This window comes from Saccostrea echinata, unplaced genomic scaffold, assembly GCF_033153115.1.
Source record: "Saccostrea echinata isolate AGI-Se365-2 ecotype Australia unplaced genomic scaffold, CSIRO_AGI_Sech_v1 ptg000023l, whole genome shotgun sequence".
NCBI lineage: Eukaryota > Metazoa > Mollusca > Bivalvia > Ostreida > Ostreidae > Saccostrea > Saccostrea echinata.
The window spans coordinates 1,423,714-1,439,329 of NW_026889772.1; the positions used below are offsets into that span (position 1 = coordinate 1,423,714).

General features: G+C 33.8%; 1 protein-coding gene across 2 annotated transcripts; it reads left to right on the forward strand.

Annotated features, from left to right (window-relative positions):
- Positions 1–1,903: 1,903 nt before the first annotated feature.
- On the forward strand, positions 1,904–14,869 carry LOC133191039 (solute carrier family 45 member 3-like). Of its 2 annotated transcripts, XM_061326698.1 has the most exons (4): positions 1,904–1,937; positions 5,076–5,131; positions 11,932–13,462; positions 14,403–14,869. In XM_061326698.1, exons 2-4 carry the CDS (start codon positions 5,106–5,108, stop codon positions 14,667–14,669), a joined length of 1,824 nt encoding a protein of 607 aa, XP_061182682.1. In that variant the 5' UTR covers positions 1,904–1,937; positions 5,076–5,105; the 3' UTR covers positions 14,670–14,869. The 2 variants fall into 2 exon arrangements, with proteins under 2 accessions (XP_061182682.1, XP_061182681.1); XM_061326697.1 differs by lacking the exons at positions 1,904–1,937; positions 5,076–5,131 and adding an exon at positions 10,112–10,220.
- The last annotated feature ends 747 nt before the right edge of the window (positions 14,870–15,616 follow it).

Genomic DNA, 15,616 nt, shown 5'->3' on the forward strand with positions numbered 1-15,616 from the left:
TATGGAACATGGAAAAATTCATATCTTGTGTTAAGTCATCTACAAAATTTACATTGTAAAAAATCTTTAATGGCCAACTGACAATTAAACTATATGTATATGACAAACGAGATGACTTCAGTTTTTCCATCGTCAACTTCTCATGCATATTTATGTTGCAATACATGTATTTCATTATCACCTGCATATTGTGTCTTTGCATCCCAACTGATTTGGAACGCAAGAGCATGTTCCGTGTGCCATCAATTTTTAAACTGATGCAGGTCACTGACAATGAAGTTAATGTTACAGGAATTTATATGGTTGCATTAAAAGTGAGCATTTCGCAAATTCTATGGACATAACCTGTATAATGACTGTATTTGTAAATACATTCTATCAATGGATCGAATTTCGACTTAAAAGTTGTTGTTGTAGTTTTTGTTTTTTAGTTTGTTTGTTTGTTTCTTTCTTTTTTGTTTTTGTTTTTGTTTTTTTTTTTTTACCGTTGATTACTCCGTTTGCATGATCAGTACAGAGGGATCACGGCGTGTGTGATCGGATGACAAGGATCGATGCTTATTTCTCCTGATCCATCCTCTGTTTTTTTTTTTTGGGGGGGGGGGTCGTCCTATTTTTTTTTTAATTTGTATTGTTTATAGGATTAATGAGAATGAACACTTCGTTATCCCTACCTTTTTCATTAAATAAATTAAGATGCAGTCTGGCGATCCATCATTAGTTATTCATGGACACTCTTTTACACATATCCTTAAGCTTTTAAAAGTCGCAGATTCGAATCCCACTGCGGGACAAGCAGATCGGCCAGTCCCTCAGATGAGATTGTGTAAAGTTAGAATTAAAATTAAAATGTCTCAGCAGATGAAATCACGAAAAGTTATTGTTCATTTGTCCTATATCTATATGTTGAATTGAAGGCCGCAGTAAGAAACTTTTTTTCTTTTTCATGTAGAAGTTTTTGAATAAATTCTGCTTCATATGAATACAAAAATAGGTCTGCTAATAACGGAGCGCAATAAGCACCCATGGAAATTCCAATGAATGTTTGAAGACTTGATCTCCAAAAACTACATGGATATTGTCATGGATACTGTCAATGAGAAAATCAAGCATCTTTTTAGTATCAACTTCGGGGTACTTATTAATGTATGTACAATCAGAATGTTTTTTAACAAAATAATTTTGCAACCGACCAAATTGAATCACAGTGGAATTGTTTTAGATCTGGGTATTTTTTAAAGAACAAACGCCACATAATTTGATAAATCTTTAAAAGGCTAAAAAAAAATCCAGGCACGTAGTATAGGGTTGGGGCAGGGAGCAAGGGGCCTGCCCAAATATTACTTTTTATTATTGAAAATATTTATTGAAAGACTAGAAGGCTGCCCCCCCCCCCCCAAAAAAAAAAAAAAAACCACACAACTTTTTGTTGCAGTAAAGGCAAATCAGGGTGATTGTATTAATTTATGAATAAAATTTGGTTATGAAAGAAGTTGGAACCTCACCAACCAACCAACCCCCAACCCCACCACCACCATCACCAGGGACCTGCCTGCACGAAATAGGTTTTTCGAATTTGGTCAATTTTCCTATTTAGTTGAAAAAAATTAAAAATCTCTTATTCGACTATCAAATATATTTTGTAATAGCTATTCTGGGACTCCATAAAATTTCTTCCGTAATTTAGTGAATCCCTCAGAGACGACCTCAAAATCAATTAAATATACATAGATACAAATAAGAGCTCAAAAAAAGAAATAATTATTGAAAGTACTCTACTGTTATTGTAACTATCATTTACAGTGTTTTTAAGCTCAGACTTCTCTTGACTTTACGACAATGAAATCGACAGTCATTTGCTGATATTAGCCCTACCAATATTAGATAAACAAAGCGAAAAAGTTCAGCAGGTGCGAGAGGGAGCGGGGCCACGCGAGGTTTGTTGTTCAGTATGATAAAATCAGTGTAGAAGTTATTTAAATCATAATTACTCAATATTTGACAAATTTTTAAAGTTCATACTTAGTCCACTGTGCAACGTAGGCAGATTAGCCGAATTTCCTCGGATCGTGTTTATTGTTTATAGTGCTATGTGGCACAAATAACTCTTTTTTTCGAAGGATTAAATCAGACTTCATTAGAAAAATAATAAAGAAAAATTAACCCAACCCTAAAAGGAAAATATGATTGGAAAAAAACACAAAAATCAAAAAAAAAACTTATTTAAAGTGCAAGAATATTTATAATAGGTTTTAACTGTTTAATATTAATTCAGGTAGGCATTTATAAAAGGCTGCAAGACCTTTTATGAATAATATTGATTAAAGAATTTTCAACAATACTAGGCCTGTCCAACAAATTACTTTTCATTTATATAATTGTGGTAGTTTGTGATTCACGTCCTCATCTCTTTTGAGTGCCGACGCCTGCGGGCGAAGTTCTGGAGGCAGTCACTTTCACCAGCTAGAGACTACCCGGCTCCCAACGTGGGTGCCAAATGTAACAGAGACGTGTATTATGCCTCCGCTTGAGATTGAGCCCGTAACCTCTGGCATGCCAGTCCAGTGCTCTACCAATTGAGCTAAAGGGTTAACCCAAGCTAGTAGGAAGCCATGAATCACACACTACCAAATAATATTGATGCCAGGGAACATTATTATTGAAAATGCTGAACATCATTAGTGAGCTAGCTTTTCTAGTATCCATTCAGTAGATTAAAAATGGATATGGTTAGCTGCCTGCAACATGTTTAGACACTGGTGGCAGTGAAGTGACTTTGGAGTTTGTTTTTCTGACAGCTGAATGGATACAATTATGTTTTTGAATGGCTGATCTGATCACAGATATATCCAATCTGATGCCCGAGTGACCTACAATCCTACATGTAATTCACCTTACTGCAGGGTTCTCCATGGGCTGTTTAACATGGCGGCCCCTCCATAGTTGAATTCCTTAGTGCCACAGTTAAAAAAATCAGCGCCATGGTTCCGCCACAGTGAAATATTAGTGCCTGATAGTAAGATCGTCATCGATCAGAAAGATAAATTCATAAACCTCAAAATGAACCTCTAAATTATGTACCTTTTTTCAGTTTCTAATGCTTAACTGTTAACTTACTCTAATTAAGATCCATTGTTTTGTAATTGCTTGCACAATCAATTATCTTCTATCTACCTAGTTGGACTATATGCATGAGTGAAAGGAGACAAGCTGTTTTTTCACACGGTAATTGCAAATGAAATTTTTAATACCCAGTTAATTACTTTATAGCTTTATTACTGATAACCATGTCTCTAAAATTGCATTGGCACTACGAGTCAAACATCGTGGGTGTATCGTAATCATGCATTGAATTAATGATGGATCCATCGAAATAGTATTTAATGACTTGAAACTGCTAAAGTGTTTTTTTTTTATTCACGTCAAGTTTTAAGATACTTAAGTCAACCGAGACCATTAATTGCAAATTGAAATATATAGAAGAAAGCTCGGTTGTGTGACCTACCAGAATTTCCTCTGTCCTTTATTGAACACTGAAGCTGTATGATAATATACACCTTTTGTAAACTAAATTATTTTTTTCTAAATATCAGAGTAAAACTGTTAAACACTTATTATTACTGCTACTATTATATTACTTTTATTATTAGATATTGTAAGCTATATTTGTTTATTTATAAGTACGTATGTGGGTTGGTGTGCGTGTGTGAGGGGGGTCTTTTTTCACATTACACAATATATTGGAAACATTCTAATTTTTGTTTTACACTATGTTTACTCAATATCCATCAATTGTTTTTATTAAGGTTAATCAATACTCTGATAAGAGAGATAACTCTTAATGACATAAATGTCTATTATTCCTTTATAAATTTGACAAGTTAAAGTGTCTATTTTGTCCGATTTTGCCCTGCAAGCTAGGCTATAATTGTTTGTATTTTACTTATAAAATACATTTCTTGTGGAAAATCATAACAGTTATGCATTTGCTTCCTCACGAATTCAATCGCTAACTGATTGCGAATATTAGCACTTCACATAAGTTGTGCACCACAGTAAAATTTGAAATGATTGAGAACCCTGCTACTGGTAGGTTTCTGAAGAGACAACAGATATCTAGGTCATGTAGATACTGTATATTCCTTATTTTACACGGGTACTTATTATCACAAATGACTTAAAGATGTCAAATCGCGACAACATGAATTAGTGACTGGACTGTTCATCAACAGTTTTTACACATATTTCAGCAATATAAAAATAAAAGCAAGTTTTGGCGGTTGCATTTTAGGGTCGATTTTTCATACTTGCAAATTGAATTAACTGTCAAACTCATAACTTTATCAATAGCACAATGCTTCTAGTACTCAACAATCTTGCTTTTATGGTTCTTTTATAGTATAAACAGGTAAAAACTTTTTATCAAACTGTTGTGGTATGTCTTGATTTTTTACATTTTGAAATATCACGAGACCTTTATCGAAATGTAGAGATATTTTCTTTTATTAAGTGATATTTGTAAGTACTAGATGCTTTGTGCTATGATAAATTGTGAATTTGACATTTAACTCAGTTTACAAGTATCAAGAATTGCCTCTGGTTGGAGGAGGAGAAATTTCCATTTTTCATGGCATGGGTTCTTGCATTTTCCTGGCACATATCAAAATCATGAAAACTGGGAAAACGTCATATATTTCAGACTAGTAGCCGTGCTGCGCTGTTCCCTGAGCCAGTTGTAACAGCAGTACACATATACATGAAATACATCATAGTGAACTTGTATGTCCTCAGTATTGGTTTAGTTGTAATGGCAATGCAGTAAGATGCTATGATCATGCAAGTTTGATCAGTGTTAGGATGGACAACCACTGCATATTTTAATATCTACATTGTTCTACTGTGGTGCATACAATCTAAGGAAAAAAATCTTTAAATACTTCCAACTGATCAAGAAGTAGAATAATTTTGTCTGAAATCAGTTTTATGTGACTGTAGTTGTATTCTTGTAAGTGTACAATTAACAACCAACTGCACTGAGTTAATCATTCTTATATATATATATTTTTTTTTTATAGCATGAACTGAGTGATGTAGATGGAGCATGGATGGCAGTCCCTGCAGATAGAACAAAGTAAGTTTCTGCTTTATTAAACTACCCCCAGATTTTTGTCCTTGACCTTTAACCATGTAAATTGTAAAACAGATAAATGCATTACATCCTGTCACGAGGCAGTCCCTTTGTATGATATTATAGTTTTAAACACACTGCGTTTCCCAACAGTTGTATTTTTTTTTTAAGTTGCCTGCAGAGCAGAGCAACTTTACCTAGCATCCGTCTGTCCGTCTGTCACACCTCATATCCTAAGAACTTGATAGCCTGATATGTATAAATTTGATTTTTTGGACATATATTGCTTGGCACCGTAGCTTTTGTTAAATATGGTTACTGACCTCATGACCCTTGTACTTGACCTTTCACCTACTTTTGAAAAATAGTTCATAGTGCCGATAAACAGGATATTTTTAACATTTAAAAGCTAAGTTTATGCTATTAGCATGTCACTGTTTATCATAAGATATAAAGAAAAATACCAGTATTACAGTCTACTTGACCTTTGACCTACTTTGCAAAAATACTTTGGATTGTTAATTTAACTTGTTATCTTTTGAATTTTGAGGGGAAGGGGCAGGGTTTTGATAACTAGCATTTATATCACATGTTTGTGAGCTCATGACACTGTGCCACACACACACTGAAATTTAAATTTCATTGTTATTTACAATTTTTTGTAACGGGTACTGCTGATCCAAAGCATCATTTTAAAGCACCCATTTTAAGTCTAGCTATAGTAGAGCTACAGGTTTGCCAGAGACTTATTTTTTTAAGTGATGAAAGTATGTATATATTACAGTAAATATATGTAATCAGAAATTTCGTGTCTTTCCTGAATTTTAGGAAATGCGTTAAATTCCTAACCTGCTTAGGAAATACATGTATTTACTGTTATCAGTTAGGAAATACACTTTTTTACTTATTTTTTCAATACTTTTTTCACGTATTTACTGACAGTGTTTTAGTGAAATAATTTATATGCATGAATCGTCATTATTGATGAGCAGAGTTCAATAGGTTGTTGTACAGTGTACATGTAAAATAAAAAAAGAACCTACAGATCTTTGGTTGATTCACTTCCCATTTAAAATGGTTGATGAAAAGGAGGGGATTTTAAGTAAGACAAGCTCTTATCACCAAAAGAAAAGTTAAATGGAGTTAAGAAAGACTAAATGCACTAAACTGAACAGAATCCAAAAAAGACAAGAGATCCATGAATATTTTCTATTTTCAAGGTACACATGTGTTTGATTTTTTAAAATAATTGACAGTAATTTTGTATATAATGATAGAGTACTGTCTGCTTTGTTAACATTATATATGAATAAGTAAAATTCTGTAAGACAGAGAGTACTAGATTTGCTCATAAATAAATGATCACCGTATAAGAAGTTTGCTATCATTGTGATCTAAACTTGTTATAGGAGGATGGAAAACATAATAAAGAAAGTACATGTGCAGATTTCAGGTGCATATGCTAAGAAAAACTTTTACAGATTCACAAGTTTACTTGATTCCACCTCTGGCCTGGTTATAAAACTTTCTGAGTACGTGCTCAAACTCAAACTCTTCTTCAAAATTTATCTATAAATTATAGAGGAATTTTGAGCATGAGTATGGTTTTGGAGTACAGAGTTTGAGTTTGAGCACTGAGTACATACTCAGAAAGTTTTATAACCTCCAGGCCTGATGTTTTTAGATGTCAGTGTTTGCTCTGATATAAATTTGTATTTTGAGCCTTGATTATTGTTCATTATCTCCATATTTCATCACTTTAATCTGTTTATAGATTTGAAGTATTTTAAAAAATTGAAGATTATGAAAAATTAATAAAGAAAAGGAAATCGGAGGAAGATTCAGTTAAATATTTTTTTTCCATTGACGAAACTTTTAACATCATTGAAAATAACATTATTCTCAGGATCATGCAGGAAGGGATAAAATGCTAAAAGAACTTAGCAGAAAATATTCTAATATTACTGTCAATGCTAACAAGTTATTCAATTTATGTGTGAATAATGTCAACTTCCAAAAATAAAAATCCTTGTAACAGAAATGTTGTGCAACCAATTTTGCAGAAAATGTTCAATTCTAGAGAGCATGTTGAGTGCATGTTGATCGTTTTGACATGCCGTTTTGAGCGTTGATCGTTTTGAACGTTGATCGTTTTGAGTATGTCAGACGGGAATTATCGATTTATTATGAATCACTAACATCAGTAAACAAAGTTTTCTATTCTTGAAAGTTGAAACGAATGGCTGAATTTGCAAGTCCCTTGAAGCATAAAGAACCGTTTAAAAAAATTGTAACATATTATTTTTTTTAAATAAAACTTAATCTCTTTTTCAAATAAAACTTAATCTTTTTTTAAAATAAAACTTAATCTTGTATGATTTTAAATTGTATTCAATTTATAGATTAGTACACTTATGGTTTTACAAGGTTTATCATTTTACAACTAAGGATCAGTAGAAACATCTAAAACTCGTTAAGATTTCCAGTAAATACATGTAATTCCTTGTCAGTAATTACTTGTATTTCCTAAAACAGCGAGTAAATACATGTATTTACTGAACGGTTCAGGAAATACACGAAATTTCTGTTTAAACATAATTACTGTAACATATATAAATCTAATTAATCTAAGAAAAATAACTATGTAGCATACTATCAGTGATTATATGTCTTGGGGTTTTTTTTTGTTTTGTTTGTTGTTGTTGTTGTTTTTTTTTTTCTTGTATTCAAGTTTATTCAGAATATAACTTTGGGCAATACATTTAATCATTTCTTTTTACAGAAAATTACCTCAATATATGTGTTTATTTTGAATTATTTAAACTGTATTCTCCGTATGAAGTGCCCCTGGCACTTAGAAAATTACTCAAAGGGGCAGTTATTTTATATTTATAAAGAAATCTTTTCTATGAACTTTTTTATGCTCTGGCTCTTCCATTAACATCATAGGAACCCACAGGTTTTTTCTTCGTTACACTACGTTGAATGTAGTAACGGAGAGAAAACCTGTATGTTCCCACGATGTTCCATTAAAAGATTTCTGACAAGACATAATGTTTTGGATTGTGTACATCTGACTCTATCCAGGCTCACAGACTGATGACATGGTCATTTTTATTCTGATTTTTTATTACAGTGTAATTTTGAAGATAGGACCTCTAGGTTTGGATAATATGATAAGGTTATAAAGGGGACCTTTATAGGGGCATGGGTGTTTAATAGGGAGAATACGGTAGTACAGTTTGATTGTCTCAAATCTGAGGAGTAATAAAAATCTTGAGTAACTGAAATGAAACTCATGCCAGCATCTAGCACAGAATATTTTACTTTTCTGGATTTCAGAATTGAGTATTAATGATGAATAATTTCAATGTGTAGGAAAGGCTAAAGCAATGCCAATTTTACTGAGGAGTTGAGTCAGTTGTCCCTGTTAATAACAATGTTTAGGACTCGTGATACAAGTGTTTTGTTATATTTAATACTGATAAACTGTACTTTAAACAATAGCTATTAACTTGTTAATCACTTGTTGGATTTAAATGATGAGAGTTTGCCTGTCTGTATCATGTACAAATATTTCTGGAAATGAAACATTTTCACAAGGCACTAACTAGGAGCATCAATGTTCCTATAAGGTATGGCTAATTACAAGTAATTCTGGTGAACTCTCTCATGGAAATTTTCTTAATGTACATGTATAAGATAACTGGAGATGAATTGTTTTATGATGAACAATTTGTTGGCACTTGTTTAATGGGAATTTAGAAGTTTGTGTGGTGGATCTTTGTAGGTAGATAAGCAAACAGCAAGGACAATATTTCACAATCTACAATAAAGGGGGGGGGGGGGGTGTAGGCAAACAGCAAAGCAGATATTCACAATCTACAATATAAGGGGGGACACATTTTCATTTTTTTCATTTATTGATGTGCAAGCCAATATTTAAAAAAGCATGTGTTGTGTATTGAGCAGACTGTTCAGTATAAAGGTAAACTAAGATAAATTATAAGACACAAACAACTTATTGACTGAACAGCTGTAGAACTTAAATCAGTTCATCTCAAGATGTTGCACATTACAAAAGTTGTCATTGATTTTAGCAATGGGGTCTACACAAACCTTTAATCCAATGTGATATTGATGAAGTCAACATTTTTTTCACATCATTATAATTACATATTTAAGTTAGTCACTCAACATTAGAGTAAAATTCGTGAAGATACTGCTGAATCAAATCAGGTATTTACAGTTTTAAAAGATATATCTTACAGAAGTTTAATTTGTTTATCCTTAAAAAAAAAAACAATTGTTTTTATCAAGAGATTTTTTTTTATTATGGAGAAGATTAAAAAAAACTTTTTTCCTGATACGTTTAATACATTATTATTTAGAGTGAAAATTATTTAATGAGTTGAACTAGAAAAGGTTATTTAAAAAAATGCCATAAAGAAAATATAACCCTGTCAGATGAGCTATATAAGCATTGGATATAGGAGGTGATCATTTCTAAACATTTAAACACAATGTCTATACAATATCACAAAAGATCATTTTTAGATTTTTAGCTGATGTGTGTATGTGATTCATCTCTGTTGTTGATGTATGTTACTAAATATTTATGATTATTGATAGCTCATCATAAAGTCACGAATAAAACCCTCTGACAAACTGCTGTAGCTCCATAGTTCCGAAAACTTAGACGATAACACTATAGTATGAGACTTTTACTTTTCCTGTCTTACAAAGTAGACATACCTGTATTTCAAGATTTATTGCATACCTGAAATCAAAATTAATGGCTTTTAAATATAAATGACATCAATGAAATTCTACACCATTAGCATGAAATGCCTGGATTTATGAGTAAGACAGTGACTTAGAGAAATTGAGCTTTGGAATTAATTAGTGACACCTGTTTGAGGCCCCCGATATTAATTCAGTATTATTGTAATGGGAGTCCCGTCTGACAATTGCTTGTCTGTGTAGAGCTCTCACTTTACTGTAAGTGACGCTCGTGGCACCGTCCTCGGTCCGTCAGTACGGGGGCTAGAGTTAAAATAATGGAATATAACGATATCGCTCTAAAATACAGGTAAAGATTTTCTTCATCTCCCAAATATAGGAAATAATGGATTGATCCTCAATTAATTGGACTTCTAAGCATGATCGCTGCTGGTTATTCATTACCGGTATTGTTATATTCTGAAGGTGTAATATGTAAATGTGAACACGTTACATTATGAACTTGTATAAACCTGATAATTTCTTCTTACATATTTAATTCACACACATCTCATTTTTTTAACTGTGGATTAATTACCTAAAAAAAAATTATGATTTTAATTTTACAACATGCGTTTTACTATTTATTTTAGTCGGTATGTTTTTAATGAATCACTTGATTAACTACAATGAGTCGAAAATTAAAATTGACGGACTGTACTCAATGCTGTCAGTGCTAATTTTTTACAACTGCTCAAATTTCAAAACGATACAAACCATTTTGGAACGCGATTTTATGTAATATGGTTTTATTTTTTAAATAATTTCTCTCTCTCTCTCTCTCTCTCTCTCTCTCTCTCTCTCTCTCTCTCTCTCAACACACTCTAGTACACGTATACCATTGAGTATATTCCGTTTGTATGAGCTACGTGTGAAGAATTCGTGAACACATGCTTGTAATTTTTTTAATTAAAGAATTTTTAGACTTGATAGATTCTGTTAAAAATGTGCATTAAATTCGTCATGAATATTTTCTTAAAATAAAATGCCCGTCAGTCAGGAAGAACACGTGACAATTAAGTGCTCATTTTAGCTTTGCTAATTAACAAAATGAGGCACATGAAGGGGAATCTAATGTACGAATTTACAATATGCAGGTTTCTGTGATACAACTGTCATTTAAATAAGAAATTGCAAGTCCTTGGCATTTTTACCATAGCCAAGTTCTAATAGTAAATTTAAACGTTAAACGTTCATATTTGTCGTTGGGGAGGTTGACATTTGAGAAACAAAATTTCCTGTAAAATGTTCAGACGTGAAAAGAACGAAGAAAAGGTATACTTTAGTAACAGTTGTCAACAATTAATACAATTTTTTCTTCAGCACGTACATTTTGATGTTTTTGGACAACTCGACAACTTTTTATAATCAAACTTTGATTATGATTAGACAGATATAGTAATCTACAATAATAAGCTCATAGTAAGTACTACATTATAGTACTTGCACGTATACAACTTTTAGTGAAGCTTCTTCGAGTAACGGAGCAGTTGTCATAGATTGCATGATGTTTAAAATTTATTTTATTTAAATTAAGTACGTTTCTGCGGAGGTTAAGAGCTGAATTCCGAATGCTGCCTAATACATTGTTTTTTAAAGGATTATTTAAAAAACTAAGACTATTTTCTAATTTTCAGTGCAGAAATCTGCAGTCTCCAAGCGCGCGGGGGGGGGGGGGGGATACACGTGTTACGTGTACTTTGTATACCGGTGGTAGTTAATATGATAGAACTGAAGGGTAACAAAGACTTCTATCTACTATTCCCCGATTCATATGTAAGAAAATATTTCAAAAAGAGTTGCAGTGAGAAACCATCAAAGCCTTTAATGTATCAGTTTTTTGTTTGATCATGTTGATGGCTGCAACACAAGATCGCCCTTGCTCTTACTTTTTGAGCACAGTGTTAAAATCCTAAGTATTCGCCGCCCAGAACCTTTGTCTGTAGAGCTTTTCCGTTTATTACTATTTTAAGCTGGTATTCAAAACCTCAAAATAAACAATGATTTCTTTGTTGTTGTAGGTCCTCTGTGCAGTACAGCGCACTACCGGAAGTGACGGACAACGATGACAGAGACCACGAGCGCCTACTACAGGAAGTGATTCACCACGACGACCCGGATCCCCGCCAAAAACCTGTCACCATGGCAACAGGAAAATCATTATCACTGCTTCAGATAATTCTCCTGAATGCTGTGGTATGTGGCGTTGAGATTTGCGCATGCGCTGGATTCACCTACATCCCTCCTATGCTGTTAAAGGCGGGCTACACGGAGGAGAATATGAGTATAATTTTAGGAATGGGTCCCTTGCTTGGGTTTTTCTTCGTTCCAATAATAGGCCGCGCGAGTGATAACTGCTTTAGTGCTTGGGGTCGAAGACGGCCATTCATAGTGGGAATTTCATCAGTTCTGATGTTTGCTCTTATTATTATACCTTACTGCGATTGGATCAGTCTTTCCTTATTTGGCCCAGGAACAGTGAGTAAAACAGGTGCACTGCTGATTTTAACAGTAGGGGTCGTTCTGCTCGATTTCACTAGTCAAGCCTGTCTGACACCATGTGAAGCATTGCTAAGCGATGCATCAAAGGAGACCAATCAACAAGAACGTGTTTTCATGGTGTACTCTCAGATGGTGTCGCTAGGGGGATTTCTGGGGTATTTAATTACAGCCCTGGACTGGAATACGAATCCTATCGGTGCTCTGATTGGTGGTCAAGAAAGGACTGTGTTCACTGTGTTGGTCTTCCTGTTTGTGTTTTTGTTGTTTGTGACTGTAGCTGTAGCCAAAGAGGAGCCACAAATCGCACTCCAGAATTCTCATATCCCGGATATAAAAACCCCATTAGAGGGTTTGTCCTCTCCTGCCGCGTTCAGTGGCCCGGCTTTGGAGTCGGGGTACGAATCGAGTGGCTCGGACGACGGCGCTTTGCCAAATGTGCTCCGCAAGCCCCGATCAAGGTCCCGTCGTCACAAAAGAAAATTCCGTCCTATTTTATTGTTGTGTATGCCGTTTATTTTTGTTTTAAAACGCTTTAGAATATTTTCATACGTGCAATTTTATGGCAGACTAGTTTTTGCAGCTATACAAGACAAGCTTCCAGAATCCGTTAAACTGCTGTTAGATATCCCGCTCGTTTTGCAGAAACTGGCTATAGCGAACTTCTGCAGTTGGACTGCAGTGATGGGATTCAACCTTTTCTTCACAGACTTTGTAGGACAGGCTGTTTACGAAGGGAATCCCAATGCCGAGGAGAACTCCTATCTGCGTGCTCGATATGACGAGGGTGTTCGAATGGGGTCTTGGGGACTCCTGTTTCACTGCATCACTTCCGCTATCTATGCCTTTTTTGTTGAAAATTTAGTGGAGCGTGTCGGGATCCGCCGGACGTACGCTGCAGGGATGATGACCTTTACCTTGTGTATGGCGGGCATGGTGATGTTCCGGAACATCTATTTTGTGAACACTATGGCGGCACTGACTGGTTTTGCGTATGCGACCCTCACGACTATCCCCTTCATTATTGTCACTAAATACCACTCAGAAAAAGAGGTCAGTTAAAAAATGCTATATATTCTTTTTTTTTTTTTTTTTTTTTTTTTTTTTAAAAACTTAGCTCTGTTGGTGCATCTGCAATGTATTTCTTTAAATCTAATGTATTATTTTAACTGATTTACGGAAATGATTTAGTTTTGCGAATTTTTTACTATAATCTATCTGACACAAGTACTAATATGCCTCAGGCTTGTTTATAATTACTTTGACAAAAAAAGATCAGAGATTTCAAAGGACTCGTTTAGGTACGTGCATTATACCTTAATGTTTGTAAAAGTAAAAACTCTGATTAAAAAAAAAGATGAGTAAAGATATTTATCATGGAAAAACTTTAAATGCCCACGCACCACTCAGGCCCGTATCAACGGTTTAAAAAGGGCGGGGGGGGGGGGCAACTTTCCAAAAAAAAAAAATCTGACAAGCAAAAAAGAAAGTTTATTTACTGCATGTCTAAATCCTGGAATATGACAGTGCTCGACCTTACAACATTAAGGGGTTAAAGGGGGGGGGGGCAACCACCATCTTCTTAAGGAAAATTAACTAACCGAAAAAAGTGCTCCCCCTGGGCTCCCCGTGTTCTACGGGCCTGCCACTCAGTTTCAAGAAAAAGAAAAACCTAACTGAACGACATTTTATATGTCGCATGGAAGCTCAGCTGCTGTTTTAATCCAATTCATACCTTAAAGTATTTCAAATAAGCCTGTTGTTTATGTGCTTTCGCATGATTTGCTTCCATAAATATGTTTATAGCAATGAAGGCCGACAAACTGTTGTTGAATTGAGTTAAATTTCCTTTTCTCATGAGATTTGGAAGGGGGGGGGGGGTAAATTTCAAGTCATTATTTCAATATTTTAACATTTTACTGACTACTGTTACTTGAAAAATTATTTTAAATGTCTTGTAAACATTAATTATAAAATTGATGCCTTTTGGTAGATATACTTCCGGACAGAGAGTGGGAAGAACAACTTCCGGGGGATCGGAACAGACATTGCCACACTAGACTCCGCCTACTTCCTGTCCCAGGTAATCCTCTCTGGAATGATGGGATATGTTGTTCACATGACCGGAACTGTCCTGTCCTACATGATCACGGCAGGAATTATGGGCATTTTGAGTTGTTTCTTTATTCAGAGTATTATTACGTCTCGGGAGGAAATGCTGGGTGTAACCAAAAAATGGCATTCTGTCATCAATATATGATTTCTTATTGCTGCTTTACAAGGTGCTTCAATGTTTTGTCTGATATATTGTCTTTACTTAGACGGTGCTTTGTATAAGATTGTTGTACTTTAAGGTTGACAAATAGTTTAAATTGCCAGTATTTTGACCACTAGCCAAAAATATTTACGATTTTGAAGACTTCTCTAATCAATTAATCATTTCAACTGCTTTAATAACATTATGGAATCTAAATCAGTTTCAGTGCTTCATCTGCATTTTTAAAATCAAAATATTTTTTTTAGAATTTTTTTTTTAAAAAGTTTTGATGCTATGGATTCAAACATTTCTTCGTTAATTTCTCGCATTTCCTCATTTGGACAATTGAGTATATATACTGTAAACTTCTTTGACAGACCAAATATACTTTGGTTAAAAATAAAGCAGTAGGCCACACGTGATCCATGTGCGCCAAATTGGGTTTTTCCCCTTGTAGTAGTTAAGTTATTGATGTGATATAAAATGAATACTTAGAATCGTATTTTTATCGAAATTGCTTTCATTTTTATAAAGTCTTTCTTTTACACAAATTATTTTTTGATAAGTTCATGTAAACAGTTGCTGTATTGAGCTAACATCTGATTTTTTTGTCCCCAAAGATTCGTTTGTACAGGAACGTAAACATCTTTATTTAGCTTTTTAGCGAAAATTAGCCAATGGACATCATATGTTTACATTTCTATATACATATACAAAAATTATTTTTTGACTTCTCATTTATCAATTATTTGAAAAAATAGTTTTATTCCCCCTATTTTTCTCTATTTCACCAGTTCCTGTTTTTTTTTGTTTTGTTTTTTGGGGGTTTTTTTTCGTTTTTTTTTTTTTTTTTTTTTTTTTTTTTGTTTTTGTTTTTGGTTTGTTTTTTTTGTTTTGTTTTGTTTTTTGTTGTTTATGCAGGTGATACAAAATTTTTTTAAATATAAAAT